This window comes from Cibotium barometz, chromosome 43 (genome assembly GCF_041138505.1).
Source record: "Cibotium barometz isolate CiBa-2024 chromosome 43, ASM4113850v1, whole genome shotgun sequence".
NCBI classification, from domain to species: Eukaryota; Viridiplantae; Streptophyta; class Polypodiopsida; order Cyatheales; family Cibotiaceae; genus Cibotium; species Cibotium barometz.
Window position 1 is genome coordinate 29,571,634 of NC_141088.1, and position 15,240 is coordinate 29,586,873.

General features: G+C 44.8%; 1 protein-coding gene across 4 annotated transcripts in view; it reads right to left on the reverse strand.

Moving 5' to 3' along the window:
* The window catches only part of LOC147613790 (DNA topoisomerase 1 beta-like), a 70,276-nt gene that overhangs the window by 39,054 nt on the left and 15,982 nt on the right, over window positions 1-15,240 (reverse strand). For all 4 annotated transcript variants that reach the window (XR_015263271.1, XM_086781779.1, XM_086781781.1 and 1 more), the window contains exons 6-9: window positions 4,411-4,505; window positions 2,434-2,590; window positions 2,215-2,340; window positions 1,491-1,571 (exon numbers count right to left, since the gene is read on the reverse strand). Coding sequence is in view for 3 of the 4 variants with exons in the window: in XM_086781779.1 (XP_086637905.1) it covers window positions 1,491-1,571; window positions 2,215-2,340; window positions 2,434-2,590; window positions 4,411-4,505 (459 nt within the window). In the remaining variant the exon portion in view is untranslated. The remainder of the gene's footprint in view (window positions 1-1,490; window positions 1,572-2,214; window positions 2,341-2,433; window positions 2,591-4,410; window positions 4,506-15,240) is intronic.

A 15,240-nucleotide genomic window follows, 5' to 3' on the forward strand; every position in this document is an offset into this window, starting at 1 on the left:
AATTCATGCACAGCCCAGGCACAAAGCATTGGCAAAGCAATCAAACGCATTTCTCGTTATCTTCAGGGTACCCTGGATCTTGGTTTGTTCTATCCCAGGGGGGGCAGCTTACAGCTTTATGCATACAGTGATTCAGATTGGGCTGGTGATTATGATACCAGGCAATCCACCAGTGGAAATTGTTCTATTCTTGGCAGTTCATGCATATCTTGGTTGAGTAAAATGCAACCCACTGTTGCCACATCTACTTGTGAGGCTGAGTACACGACAGTCTTCACAGCTACAGTAGATTGTGTATGGTTGAGGAGATTATTGGCTGATCTCTTCGTGAGTGTCAGCAGACACCCACCACCATTCTCACTGATAGGCAGAGTGCTATGGCCGTGGCACGAAATCCAGTATTTCATGCACGTACCACTGTTGCCACACCTACTTCTGAGGCTGAGTACAGGGCAGTCTTCACAGCTATAGTAGATTGTGTATGGTTGAGGAGATTATTGGCTGATCTTCGTGAGTGTCAGCAGACACCCACCACCATTCTCACTGATAGCCAGAGTACTATGGCCGTGGCACGAAATCCAGTATTTCATGCACGTACCAAGCACATTGAGATTCATTGTCACTAAGTCAGAGAGAGGTTACATGCAAGGGAGATCAGTTTATCTTACTGCCCTACACAGGATAATGTTGCAGATCTGTTCACAAAGGCTTTACCTCGAGAAAAGTTTGAAGCTTTCCGCAAAGCTTTGGGCTTAGTCTCATACAGAGAGTGATCTGCTACCTTGTACAGGTTCACACTTCCACTACAGGGGGGATTTGTAGGCATATGCTCACTTATGGTAGTGCTATGTGTGAACAGGACTTAACCAAGGGCATTTTTTCCCATGTGGTTTTTCCCCTTGGATATCAAGTGTGAAAGGACACTCTACATATAATATTTTGTACTTCTATATTATATGGATGTGACACACATACAAGTGTTGACTTGCATTTTGTGGCTGCCACACTTTTGGCTCTCTCTCTGTCTCTCTCATTTCTGTGTGAGCTTCTCCATCCTGCACCTAACCCTAATGTGCAGGTTTGTGTGTGTGAGTGTGAGTCCAACACCAACACCCTAGAGGAGTTCTTAGCGAGAGAGCCCAATCCATTTTACAAGCCAGACACCCCCAACCCAGAGCATCAGGACCCTCCACCAAATAGAGACAGTTCTGGGAGGTTCTCTGCCAAAATGGCATGCTCCCAACACAGAGGCCTGACCATCTTTCTGCCCTTGGTATTGGGTGAGGAGAGAGCATAGGATGATCATCTGCTATCTAGATGTATCTTTTTTTTTCATTTCCTTTTCAGTTCTTCCATGGCTCAGTATATCCATGGTACCTTTTGAAGTCTTCCGTAGATGTTAATATCATCTTCTCTCTCTCTCTCTCTCTCTCTCTCTCAAAGTGTGTGTGTAACTTGTTGCCCAACAGGATGAGAATTCAATGCCTTACCTCAAGGGACTTTGGAGGAACAAGTGTTACATGTTCCACCTTTAAGGAGCAGCACCCAACTGTGTCTGCTTCATCATCATCCTGCCCATCATTAATATCAGTACAGTACTTCTGTTATGCAGAGTCCAAATACAGTTAAGATGTACAATAGCTATCAATACCAAAGTTTTAAAAAAGTGATTTATATTAAAAAATGAAACAAACAAAACTACAGAAGGCCTGCCTTTGATATTAAAAGAGGATAAATTCTAAAATATATAATCAAATAATAATAATTAATCAACTAATCCTTGAATTGCTAAATTAGTAAAAATATTAATGACTCAAATAGAAATTAAAATATACATACTTTGACTCAAATAGAAATTAAAATATACATACTTTTTTAATATTGACTCACAAGGACAAACACATGTTTACCTTTGAGGACTATCTACAAAGAGCCTTGAAGCACCCCATCCTACAAGAGTTGGCTTATTTCCAGACCTCTTAGCAGGCAAGCACACACGCGCGCATCGACTTATTTATTGTTAACATAGACTCGTTAATGAAAATTTTGATTAAATTTGTTTTATGGAGGTTTTTTATATATTTGCATTCATAAAAGGATCAATTATTAACATATCAGTACAAATATTAATGAATTTTTTCGCATGGATCTTAAATTTTACTTGTGTATGTGTGTGTGCATGTGTGCATGCAAGAGAACATACAGTAGATTTACCTTCTCATTCCCAGCTCTAAGAGCTAGTCGATCAATAAGGTAAGTTGCCACTGCTATTTGCCTTGTGGTTGGATCAGATGAGGTAAAGTTCTCGGTGTAAGTTTTCCGAATGTCTTCAATATAATCCTGCCAACATGAATACCATTTGCTTAAAACCTTAAAAAGCTGTTGAATCCGTACATGGTTTGCACTACGCTGAAAACACATTAAAAGGCATACCTTCAAGACTCGAGCCTTCTCATACTTTTCCTTGTCACTTTGACCTTTCAAGCTACTGCTTGGGGCTAAAAAGACATACTTCTGCTCCTTCAAGTTGATCGGATCATTCCAATAAGCAAGCCAAGTGACCGTGTTATCATGCCTTATCTCCTTCCACCTTCAGACAAAAACAAGACCACTAAAATGTCAAAACGTTTAAAAACAAACACAATCACAACGCCGCCAGGCTGTACTCATCACCCTAGTCCCAGTGTCCCATAACACCTCCAAGTGTTAGATTTGAGCCAAGCCAAGGCCTGATCTGCCCCAGGATTCCCTGGGCATCCAATCATGGGAACCCTTGTTAATGAGCCTGTTTACTGTCTTTAAAAAAAATGCAGTTTCCAACATGGCCCTTTAGTGTCAAAACAGAATCTAAAAGTGGCGAAAAGGTGCCACATATGAGGCAAACCATTAAAAGCCTCCAGCCCAATTTGTAAATTCAAAGTGCCCACAGATGTGACTGCACACATGGCACAAATATGCCATGCTGGTCATCTTCAAACAAGAGTCCATCATGTGAATTGTATCTGGCCAAGCTTGAAATGATAGCCCTCGGCATCCTCGAAGTGCAATGCTGATCTTGTCTCTAGCATTATTCTGGACTTGATGAACTCTGTGCGCATGATCATCACGTGACAATTCGGTGTATGGGTCAACTGGTAAGGCACCTTTTATTTTTCCAGAAAATGGACTTCTATTATGTATGACAAAACTACAAAAAATCCAGCATAGAATCCTTAAAAGGTTTCATACAAAATCATGCATCACTGTTGTAACTAATCTGGAGAGTGGAAATCCCATGAAGGCCCTGTGGCTGTATATGTGAAGAAAAAACCATGGTCTCACTCTCCAGGAGAAGAAGCGGTGAGGAGCCCTGAATCCTGCCCCACATGGCCATAAGGGTGTGTACAATATCCTACAAGATAACTGGGAGTGACTCAGAGGCTTAAGTCTGAGTCCCATATAGAACCTCAGTGCATCTCAACCTCCAAATCTGCCATGCAGTAAGACTGGCAATGATCTCCCAAGCTGAATCTACAGAAGGAGAATGAGGTCTATGTATAGATATCGGTACTGCATCTAGGGTGATAGATTGAGGGACTCCCTCTGTGGATCAACATGGCCCTGTCCCTCATACAGAACCTGAGGACCTCACTCTAAGGCCACAGATCCCCAAGTGTGTGGTAAGCCCTCTCCTCATCCTTCCAATCAAGTGTGCCATGCCTTGCCATAGCATGTGGGCCTCTCTGCAATCCCATATGCAATGCTGAGTGGACTCTGAAGCTGAGAAGCATCATGGATAAGGCACCATTTGACATTTGGCACCATTGAAGATTGTATATTGGCATTTGGTATCAACCCCTACAAAGAGAACAAATCGTCCAGTGGGGAGTATGTCAGGAATTGCAAAGATTTACTGTGTTGTTAAGTCATACTTAGAGGTGCAGAGGAGCTGTGTGTTAGTTTGTCCACATACCTGCTGACAAGTGCATTTTCTTTTGATTTTCTCTCTCCTGGGTGTTTGTTGGGCTCTTTCTAGTAGGCATATTCCTGACACTCTACAGTTTCAAAATATCACACATACATCCCCCAAGGCAATAGCATAGTGGTTGGAACCCACAAATCTCAATGGATTCAAACTCGATGGAGCACACCTGTGACCTGTCCTCTTGCAAGACGGTTTTACATGCCAATGTGTGTTGTGTGCAGGTGGGCACAAGGATCACCAGACCCATACATTGGGCGTCATCAACAACTGCCAGGTGTCTACATCAATGCAGGGATCAAGCAAGCGTTCATAGCACTTAACAATGCTAAGTACATCTTCCAAGACTCAATTTCAAAGGAACAATCACACTTGAGCATGCATTGGTGCATCAGATTTAAGGTTAATTGGTCCTCAAGAAACAAGCAAGCATTAGCTGTAAATCATACCTTCGACCAGGTATTGGGCATTCAGGTACAGGACTGCCTGCTCCAATGTTGATCACAATGTCCTCAGGATAAATGCGCCGCTTCACTTTGCCCATCTAAAATTAAATGAAAGAAACTAAAAACAAATTGTAAGAAAAAACAACTAAAATCTTCTTCTTCATTTGAGTAAAGAATCATGCGTATGCCACGATTGCACACAACATATGCCACAATTGAACAAAAAGTGTTGAGACAATTGAAGATGCTAGAGCGATAAATCATGACAAAACTCTAGAGTACAAAAATCAAGTGACATCCAAATTTTGCCAGAACACACATCATGGCACATGCACCTGTTTCCCTGATATATATGTTAGAATAGTGCATCTCATATGTGGTGGGAACTGTCGGAATGCACAGCGGAAATGAGACAAACTGCTGTAAAAGGAAAAACGCAGAACTGTAGGAGAGAGAGAAGCTGTATAAACTCTACTATATACACAAAATCCAGTACAAAATGGTGTGGGGGGCAAGTGTATCATGCGGAAGCTCTGGGAGTCTTCTTTCAGCCCTAAACAGTACTGGCAACATGCTGATGCAAAACGCAGATATAGAGAGAGAGTAGATAGAGAGAGATATGCTGGAAATTCAGTATATTGCTATAGTACAAAAGGTACTCTTACACACAGCCCTAGGCTGCCTTGAATAAAAGGTGACAACACCCAAAATTCTGTCCCCCTATGGGGCTCCTACTGACCCAATCCCTAGGGGATTGAATGGTCTTAACAATGAGCACATGGTCCCTTTTATAGGGCCTCTTAAATGCTTGGCCAACTGGCCGGCCAATTCCAGATTCCATAAATCACTTCAGTGCTGCCCGACCTGAAATACCACCCTTGCTCATCATGCGCCGGTTCCTGCCTTCCTCTGGTTCAGCCGACCAGTGCTGGTTCAGCCGACCCCATGTCCTGGCTCCTAACGCATGGTCATGAAGCTCCTCCAGGCCTTGCTCTGAATCCACCTTTGTCCTCTTGTGCTCCTAGCTGGTTCATAGTCTTTATCTGGCTGCCTCCTCTGGATCAGCACTTGAGAAGGTACATGGCATTGATCATGCACATGACATCCCCCTCTACTAAACTTGATGACGGGAATCCAACCTGCTATTGGATGACTGTCATCATCCCAATCCTTTCCCGAAGTCCCTCTGTAACACGCGGAAGCTCTGGGAGTCTTCTTTCAACCCTAAACACTCTTGGCAACATGCTGATGCAAAACGCAGATATAGAGAGAGAGTAGAGAGAGAGAGAGAGAGAGAGAGCAAGAGATGCTGGAAATTCAATATATTACTATAATACAAAAAGGTACTTGTCTGCAGCCCTAGGCTGCCTTGAAGAAAAGGTGATAACACCTAAAAATCTGTCCCCCTATGGGACTCCTACTGACCCAATCCCTAGGGAATTGAATGAATTGAAAGAGGAGCACTCTTGCTATTTATAGTCCCTTTGGACTTCATGGAGAGCTGGCCGACAGCAGTCGGCCAGCTGATGAAAAGATGCAAGGGGGAAGAGAGCTTGAGCTCTTGCAAGCACACACACACACACTCACAAAACCCTAATAGAGAACACACAAGGTGAGAAGCTGAAAATCTTCTTCTTCTCTACTCAACACTCAACACACCATATACAAGAATAAGAGTACACACAATATGAAAGGTACTCAAACAATACATACAGGGGTTCTCTATAGTGTGAACCCGACCAAATGAGCTGGCGCTATAACTATGCCAGTCTCTAGAATGGCTGTCACACAGCCTGTCATCCCACTGGCCGCATATCACCCAAGATCTCACCAACCATGCCAGTGGTGTAAGTGTGGGGCCTATCCCCTAGGCGGGTCATCAGTGGCCACCGCCTCACTAGACGAGCTCGATATCTCAACACTCCCCCTCGAGCTCAACTCCATCTCATGTACACCAAGCGAAGCTCTGAATCTGCGGAGCTTCTCTGTACCCAATGCTTTGGTGAAGATGTCAGCTACCTAATCCTCTGTGCTGACATAAACAAGGTCAAGGTCTCCTGCCAAGACCTTCTCTCTGACGAAATGGTAGTGAACCTCTATGTGCCTCATACGAGCATGAAAGACTGGGTTCCTGGCCAACTGTATACTGCTAATGTTGTCACAGAAAATGACAACTTGTCTATCCACTGATAGACCCAAATCTGCAAGTAGCTTTCTCAACCAAGCTTCCTCACATGCTGCCATAGCAGCTCCTCTATACTCGATAGAGCAACCGTAGGCTGCTTCTTGCTGCTCCAAGTCACAGCAGCACTCCCCAAAGAAAACATGAATCCACTGGTAGATCTTCTATCTGAGATACTACCAGCCCAATCAGCATCTGTGTACCCATGTACACATATCTCTGTCCCAGTCTCATAGAATAGTCCACAATGCAAAGTAGACTTCACATACCTCAGTATGCGTATCACTGCATCCAAATGTGGTTTCCGTGGAACCTGCATAAACTGACTCACCAACCCAACAGCATAGCTCAAATCTGGTCTGGTGATCGTCATGTAGGTCAAACTTCCTACTATGCGTCTGTACATAGTAGGATCCTCCAAGATCTCTCCTGAATCTGCACTCAACTTGCCATTCTGATCTAATGGCACGGAAATAGGCTTACAGCCTGTCATACCATACTTGGACAACATGTCCAAGCCATACTGTCTCTGCAGTAATCCAATACCATGTGGTGACCTAATCACCTCAATGCCCAAGAAATATCTGAGCTCCCCCAGATCCTTCATCTCGAACTTCTGTCTAAGCAAGATCTTTACATCAAAGATCTCTGCATCATGGTCCCCCGTAATGATCAAGTCATCTACATAGATGACAACAAGCACAACTCCTCTATCACCATGTCTCACATACAGCGAGAAATCTGCATTGGTTACATGAAAGCCAATAGTGACAAGATATTCAGAAATCTTGTCAGACCATGCTCTTGGTGCTTGCTTTAAGCCAAGCAAGGCTTTCTTCAACCTGCAAACATGCTCGGGGTGACCCACATCCTCATAACCAGGTGGCTGCAACATATACACCTCTTCTTGCAAATCCCCATGCAAGAATGCATTCTTTACATCCATCTGATGTAAAGACCATTGCTTTGACGCAGCCACTGCTATCACAACTCTCACCGTTGCCATCTTGGCAACTGGGCTGAAAGTTTCCTCATAATCAATCCCATATGTCTGCGCATATCCTTTGGCTACCAATCTAGCCTTGTACCTGTTTATGCTTCCATCACTGTTATGTTTAACTTTGTACACCCACTTGCATCCAATGGCTTTCTTGCCTTCAGGCAATTGCACTAAATCCCAAGTCTCATTTCCATATAGTGCATCCATCTCCTCGTCCATAGCTTTTTCCCAATACACATTTCCAACAGCCTCATCAATGCATGTGGGCTCAACAACCTGCACAACCTTTGCCATATATGCATAGTGATGTGCCACATAACCATCATAGGTAAATCTCTGCACAAGATTTTTCACTCTCCCAGATCTTCGCAGCTTCTCATTCATGGCTTCCATAGCCTTCTTTACACCAGGTGTTCTCATAGCTGGGATCCCAAGCTCCTCATCAAGGCTCATATCTGAGCCACTAGACTCTCCATCAACATGAGAATGCCCTGCAGAAATGTCAGGCATACCAAGGGGCTCAACCACTTTCTCTTTTCCTTTACGTGATGTAGTAATCACATTTGCAGGACTGGTATTATGACGCAGCCTGCCACTCCATGGTCTATCAACAGACCCACTAGATGAGGACTCTCCTGGTCCACTCAAAGACTGTGATTGCTGACCTGCATTCTGTGCAACCACACTTCCAGTCACATCAGCCCCAATAGCTTCTTTTTCAGCAACATACCAGCTGCTCATCTCATCAAAGACAACATCCCTGCTTACCCTCAACTCACGTGTAGCAGGGTTATAACACCTGTATCCCTTTTGCTCAAGGGAATATCCAATAAACACACATTTTTCAGCTTTCGGATCCAGCTTAGTTCTCAGCTCATCTGGCACATGCACATATGGAATGCATCCAAAGACTTTCAGATGAGACAAATCTGGTTTTCTGTCAGTAAACCTCTCCTCTGGAGTTACATCATGTATGGTTGCAGTTGGAGTCCTGTTCATGATGTATACTGCTGTAGAAACAGCCTCAGCCCAATAGCTATGCGGCATATTTTTCTCTTCCATCAATGCTCGCGCAATCTCAGCAATGTGCCTGTTTTTCCGCTCAGCAACTCCATTTTGCTGCGGAGTGTGTCTGCATGTGAACTGTCTTCGAATACCATTCTTCTTAAAAAATTCAGAGAACTCATTGGAGAAGTACTCTCCCCCTCCATCTGACCTTAGGCACTTTACATATTTCCCTGTTTGCTTTTCAACTAAAACTCTGAAATTCTGAAAGTGAGTGAACACCTCACTCTTCTCCTTCATGAAATATACCCACACTTTCCTTGTGTGGTCATCAATGAAAGTCACATAATACCTGCAGCCTCCCATAGATATGGTCTTCGTAGGACCCCATACATCTGAATGCACAATATCTAGTGCATTTCTGCTCACATATCTATTACGTGGAAACACATGCTTTGTTTGCTTCCCAAATTGGCATGCTTCACATATTTTCTGCATACCTTCCACTTTAAATTTTGGCAGCCCTGTCACAATTCCTTTTGTCTGCATAGACTTCAATCTCTGCACATTTACATGTCCAATCCTTTTATGCCAAATGTCTGTGTCTGCAACAATTCCTGAACCATTTGCAAACATCGTAGCACTCATTTCAGGCATGTCTACATTTAATGTAAACATTCTGCCCACTCTGTTGCCTTTTGCAACCAGCCTGCACTTGTCTTTGAAATCTTCAACATAACACCCATCAGGGTTAAACCTAACCTGCAAACCCTCCTCAATCATCTGGCCAACTGAAACCAGATTCTTTGTTATGTTCGGTATATGAAGTACATCTGCAAGGTACTTCACTTTGCCATCCTGCATAGACAATGGCACATCTCCAACATGGGCAATTGGATGAGCAGTGTCATCCCCTATTTCGACAAAACCTGGTCTTTCCGGGTTTTTCATCTCCTTGAACCACTCCCCATGACTCGTCATGTGGTTCGAAGCGCCTGAATCCACATACCATACATTATCTTTTTGTGCTGCATCAACATTTTCAGACATGGCATTCACGACATGCTGCATAACAAACAACCTTTCATTATCCTCATTATTTCTGCTTGAGGATGCATAGTTGTTTCGCTGCACTTTCCCATTTTGCATGTCAGCCTGCTTCTTATAACATTCTGCCTGCACATGTCCAGGCTTACCACAATAATAGCATTCACGTGCATCATTATATTTTCTTTGCCAATTTCCACGACCTCTTTGACTCCCCCTGCGAGTGAATTTGCCTCTTCCACCTGCGTGTTGTTGTTGTTGTTGTTGATTCTGGGACTGTTGTTGTTGTTGCTGCTGCTGACCATAATTCTGATTACCTGTTCGGCCACCTCCTTGACCGCGTCCACGGCCTCCTCTACCTCGTCCTCTTCTTGAACTCGTGTAGAAGGCATGTTGCTCTGAACTGTTTTTGCTTTGTGAAGACTGTTGGTCTTCACCCAAGCTCTTCTCTTCGATAATCAGCATAGACACCAAATCTGTAAAGTTGGGAATGTTTTCCCGAGTCTGAATGGACGTCTTGAACGCCTTGTATTGTGGCCCGAGACCACGTAGACAGACTTCCATCTTGTCATCATCATCTACTGACACACCAATAGATGCAAGGGATTCCACAATACCCTTTATCTTCAGCGCATAGTCATTCACAGACATGCTCTTTTTCTCCACAGTATGAAGTTCATTCTTCAACTGTATCTTACGTGCCTTGGTATTTGTTTCGTAGAGCTTTACCAAGGTGTCCCACGCCTCCTTGGGGGACTTGGCATCCTGAATGTGCCCAATCATGGTGTCCTGTATACTAATGGAGAGCCAATACATAACCTTCCTGGCTCCTTGGTTCCAGTCTTTAAACTCTTTCATATCTACAGCAGTCGGATTTATATCCGGTATCTCCGGTGCCTCTTCATGCTCACCTTCTATGTAGTCCCAATAGCCTTTTCCCATCAGGAAATTCGTCAACCTGAACCTCCAAGCATGGAAGTTATTCTTATCCAGCTTCTCAGCCACAATCTGTGTTATGCCATCATTAGACATCTTGCCAAACACACAATTTTACCAAAAACTGCACTCTGGTTTTTCTTGCACAAATGCTGTATTTTCTGCACAGCGGTACTGTAGTACTCTCAAATGTCACAACCAGTGACTTCAATGTGCATACATACACCCAATGGCAACTATAGACCTCTTTGCAACACCCACAGTGTCTGCAGTCAATCTGTCTTCCTGCAGTTCTTAAAACAGAGTCTTGCAGAGAATCGATGACTTACCCGCAGTGCTCGAAATCGCCTGCTTTTTGAAAAACGGAGGTCCAAACGCGCCCGAAACGCGTTTTCGGCCCGAAAAATGTAGTCCGTAGGACTGAATAGTTGCCCTATAGCTTTACTCCCGCGAATAAAGCTCCTCAATCAGAGACCGTTTGCCGGTGCCTCCCGTAGAGCTCCCGACAAGGGTGTAGTCATCAACACAATAGGGAAGAGTAGTTGAAGCTCTTACCCTCGTACCGCTTCCTGTGGTTCTCTTGCTTGCAGCTCAGCCCTTAGCACGAACCAGGCTCTGATACCATGAAAAGATGCAGGGGGGAAGAGAGCTTGAGCTCTTGCAAGCACACACACACACTCACAAAACCCTAATAGAGAACACACAAGGTGAGAGGCTGAAAATCTTCTTCTTCTCTACTCAACACTCAACACACCATATACAAGAATAAGAGTACACACAATATGAAAGGTACTCAACCAATACATACACGGGTTCTCTATAGTGTGAACCCGACTAAATGAGCTGGCGCTATAACTATGCCAGTCTCTAGAATGGCTGTCACACAGCCTGTCATCCCACTGGCCACATATCACCCAAGATCTCACCAACCATGCCAGTGGTGTAAGTGTGGGGCCTATCCCCCAGGCGGGTCATCAGTGGCCACCGCCTCACTAGACGAGCTCGATATCTCAACAGCTGAGTGGACAAATATTCACTGAATATCCTGCGCCACTAGTCGCCTTGGTCTTCTTGACTCGCTTCAGCTCCCTTTGCTCTCTGGTACAGCCGACACCTCCTAGAACCAGCCGACAGTACCTCCTCCATGCAGCCGACAGCATCCTCTTTCATGACCTCCTTGCCTTGCTCCAAGTCCACACCAGTTTCTGCACCTGAGGCTCCTAAATTCTGGTTCTACTGATCTTTTACTGGCTGCCCCCTTCTGGATTAGCCCTGAGAAGGTCCATGGCATTTATCATGCACATGACATCCCCCTCTGCTAAACTTGATGACGGGATTCCAACCTGCTCTTGGATGACTGTCATCATCCCAATCCTTTCCCGAAGTCCCTCTGTCATCCATCCATCCCTGGCAACTCTTTTAGACCCACTTGACACCAATTACTGACCGTTTTGACAGCCTCGGAACCAACTCCCAAGTGTTATTCATCTCTATGGCTTCAAGTTCCACTTGCATGGCTTTCCTCCAAGTCTCCTGGGAAAGAGCTTCCTTAACGGAAGTGGACTCTTTGTCCCGAACGATACGAGACATCAAAGCATAGTTTACCTGTAATAACAGCTCCTCTAATTGACTTTTATCACAAACTCTGTGCGATCTTCGAGGTCCATCCTCTGTGGTCCACTTGGAGGGATACTCCGTAACACCTGACTCCCGAATGGTGTCCAACAACCACTTTGGTACTTGAACAGACGCGGAGCCTCCTGCTGCTGCTGGGGCTCATCTCCAACCTCGAACTCAACCTTTACAACTAACTGAGGCTAGCTAGCTGGAACAATAGCCTTGGAATCATCCTCATACTCAACTGGTTCTCCAAGAAATGATGGATCCTCAACAATGGAAGCTGGAACATGCTCATCAAAGACAACATCTCTGCTGACAACAACCTCATTCCACTCTGGGTCATATAACCTGTAGCCTTTGGAAAGAGAGTTATATCCCACAAATACAAGCTTCTGGTGTTGGGGTAAAGGCGTTATGCCCACCCTTATAGTGTGTACAAGCCCATAAGTTATAGTACATAGTATACTTAGTACTTTTAATGTACTAAGTGCACTATGTGTACTAGTGCAATATACATGTGTGATAGGGGAGTCACACACTCATATCATGAGTTGACTTATCCCCACAACTCTCTCTCTCTCTCTCCCTTCTTCTCTCTGTGTGTATGTCTCCCACATGAAAACCTAACCCTAATTTCTATCTCCCATTCAACTGGTATCAGAGCCCTGGTTTTAGGGTTTTGTTCTCAAGTGCTGCATCGCTGGCTTCTTCGTGGAGCTTTGCCATTAGCCCACTCGCTCATGAATCACTGGCTCGTAGGGGTTTCTTCTTCTATCAGCATCTGTAATCGATTCAGTGTGTAAGTCGACTCTCTACGCTGGTGATAATGACGCTGGTGTCAGCACGTCGACTGTAGAAGGTCGCTGGTAGGTGGGCGGAAAAAGCAGAAAGTCGACGGCAGCCTTAGCGCACAACAGCGCATGCAGGCAGGCTTGCTCGTAGGCGTGGTGGTGGTTCGCGTGAGTAAGCGAGGCGTTCCTGGCCACTAGGCGAAGGCGAGCGGCGCTCAGCAGCGCGTGAACACGTAAGAGCCGGCGCAAAAGTCATCGCCGTCGACCATCAACTGCAGCTGGGCGTAGGCAGTCAGAAGACGTGGGCTGCCCAGCAACAGCCACGCTGCCCAAACAGGTAGCGCAGAGGGCTGCCCAGCCAACCAGGCGCAGCCAGCGCTTCATAGCAGCAACAGCCAGCCATCCGTACACGCACAGCAACGAGCAAGCGCATCAGCATCAACACACGTGCAGCACCCTTTTGCAGCAGCAACAGCATCAGCATCAGCATCAGACGTGCCCCCCCCCTCTCCTGCAACAACAAAATTCAGCCTGCAAATTGTAGAAAATCAGAAAATTAAGAGGTATTTGCCTTCAATTTTGGGAATTTCTTATCAATTCAATCAATCGAGCAGGTACAGGTGCCGAATTGCTCAATTTTTGAGCAAAATTGGCAAAATTGGGTGACATTGGTCACAATCAGGATCAATTTGCAGGAAATTGGATGTCAAAATTTGGGGCTTTTGATGTAATTGTGCAATTAAGCATTCATACATGCTGTATGATGTGGAAAATGGCACATTCGGGCAAAATTGCAACAAATTGCAGTGCAAATCAAGGGGCTTTTGTGCCGATTGGATTGATTTGCATGCAGGCACTCGCATTTGATGCTTTGGGCAATGTGTTGATGCCTGTCAAGCACTCAATGTGCCTGTAAATCAAGGGGCTTTCATGTATTGGATGTATATGTGGCCAGGGGGAAGCACTGTGAAGACTCTGGATGCCTTCATGTGCGTCAATGTACCATGTATGATCAGAAATTGATCTTAAATCAAGGGGCTTTTCAAGATTTTATGCTTGTTGAGCTTGGCAAAGCAGCAAGCAAGACTTTTACGCCTTGAATCCTCAGAAATCAGCTTGCAATCAAGGGGCTTTTGCCCAATTTCTGTTCGGGACTGTTGTATGCAGTGTTCGGGACTGTAAAAGTCTGATTTTCACTCATTTGGACAGCCAGGAGAGCATTTATTGCTGTTGTACCTGCTGGTACAGATTTGGTACAGCTTTGTACAAGTTTTGGCATGATTGATTTGAGTGACCAAAAGGCTCAATTTCAGCTGTTGTACTTGCCGGTACAGGTTTGGTACATCATTGGTGAGCACTTAGTACTGTTGTACAGTACTTTGGAAGGGCAACAGAGCACATTTAAGGTGCTGTCCTAAATCTGCAGCAACCAGATTTTGGTGATTTCATCACATACAGTGGGAGTAGAGTTGCATTTGTGCTTCCGCAGTGGGAGATAAAGCTTGGGAGAACAACTGTGAGCACTTTGTGTGCTTTTGGTGCAGTGTTTGCACATTTTGCAGGGAGTCAGGCATTGACAGGTTGCATATTGCTATGGCAACCACAGGTAAGAGCTCTTCATTGCTTCACATCAAGAAGCTTGAAGGCTCACATAATTATGATATTTGGCAAACCCAGTGCTATAATGTGTTGCTCCAGAAGAAGCAGCACAAGCCTATCAAAGAGTGGGAAGATATGGATGAGCTGGCAAGATCTACTATCATGTTGTCTGTGTCAAACTCTTTACTTTTCAGCATTCGTGAAGAGAAGACAGCTTGGGGAATGTGGCAGAGATTGCAGGACTTGTATGCCCAGCAAAGTGCCTCAAGCAATGTTGGAAATAAGTGCTCACTAGGAGTACTTTTAGTCTTCGTCATCTCAGTGTATGCCACGTGGCACTCAGGGATTTATCCCATATGCACTCATGCTCAGCTCTTGTACTTTCCCCCTATATATTCAAGGGGTCACATCAATGGAATTATCTCAGTTTGCTTCATCCCTCTTGCACTTTTCCCCATGTTCTAGTTTTGTGTGATACCATGCTAGATTTCTAACATGGTATCAGAGCCATGTAGATTCCTCTTCTCCTCAGCCCTTTAGTCTAGATCTAGCCATAGATTTTCTCTAGGTCTAGCTTCCTTTTTAGCTTTGCCCCATCGGGGGTCTTAGATCCAGCTCTAGCTACTCTCCTCTCCTATTCTTTGAGGTGCTGC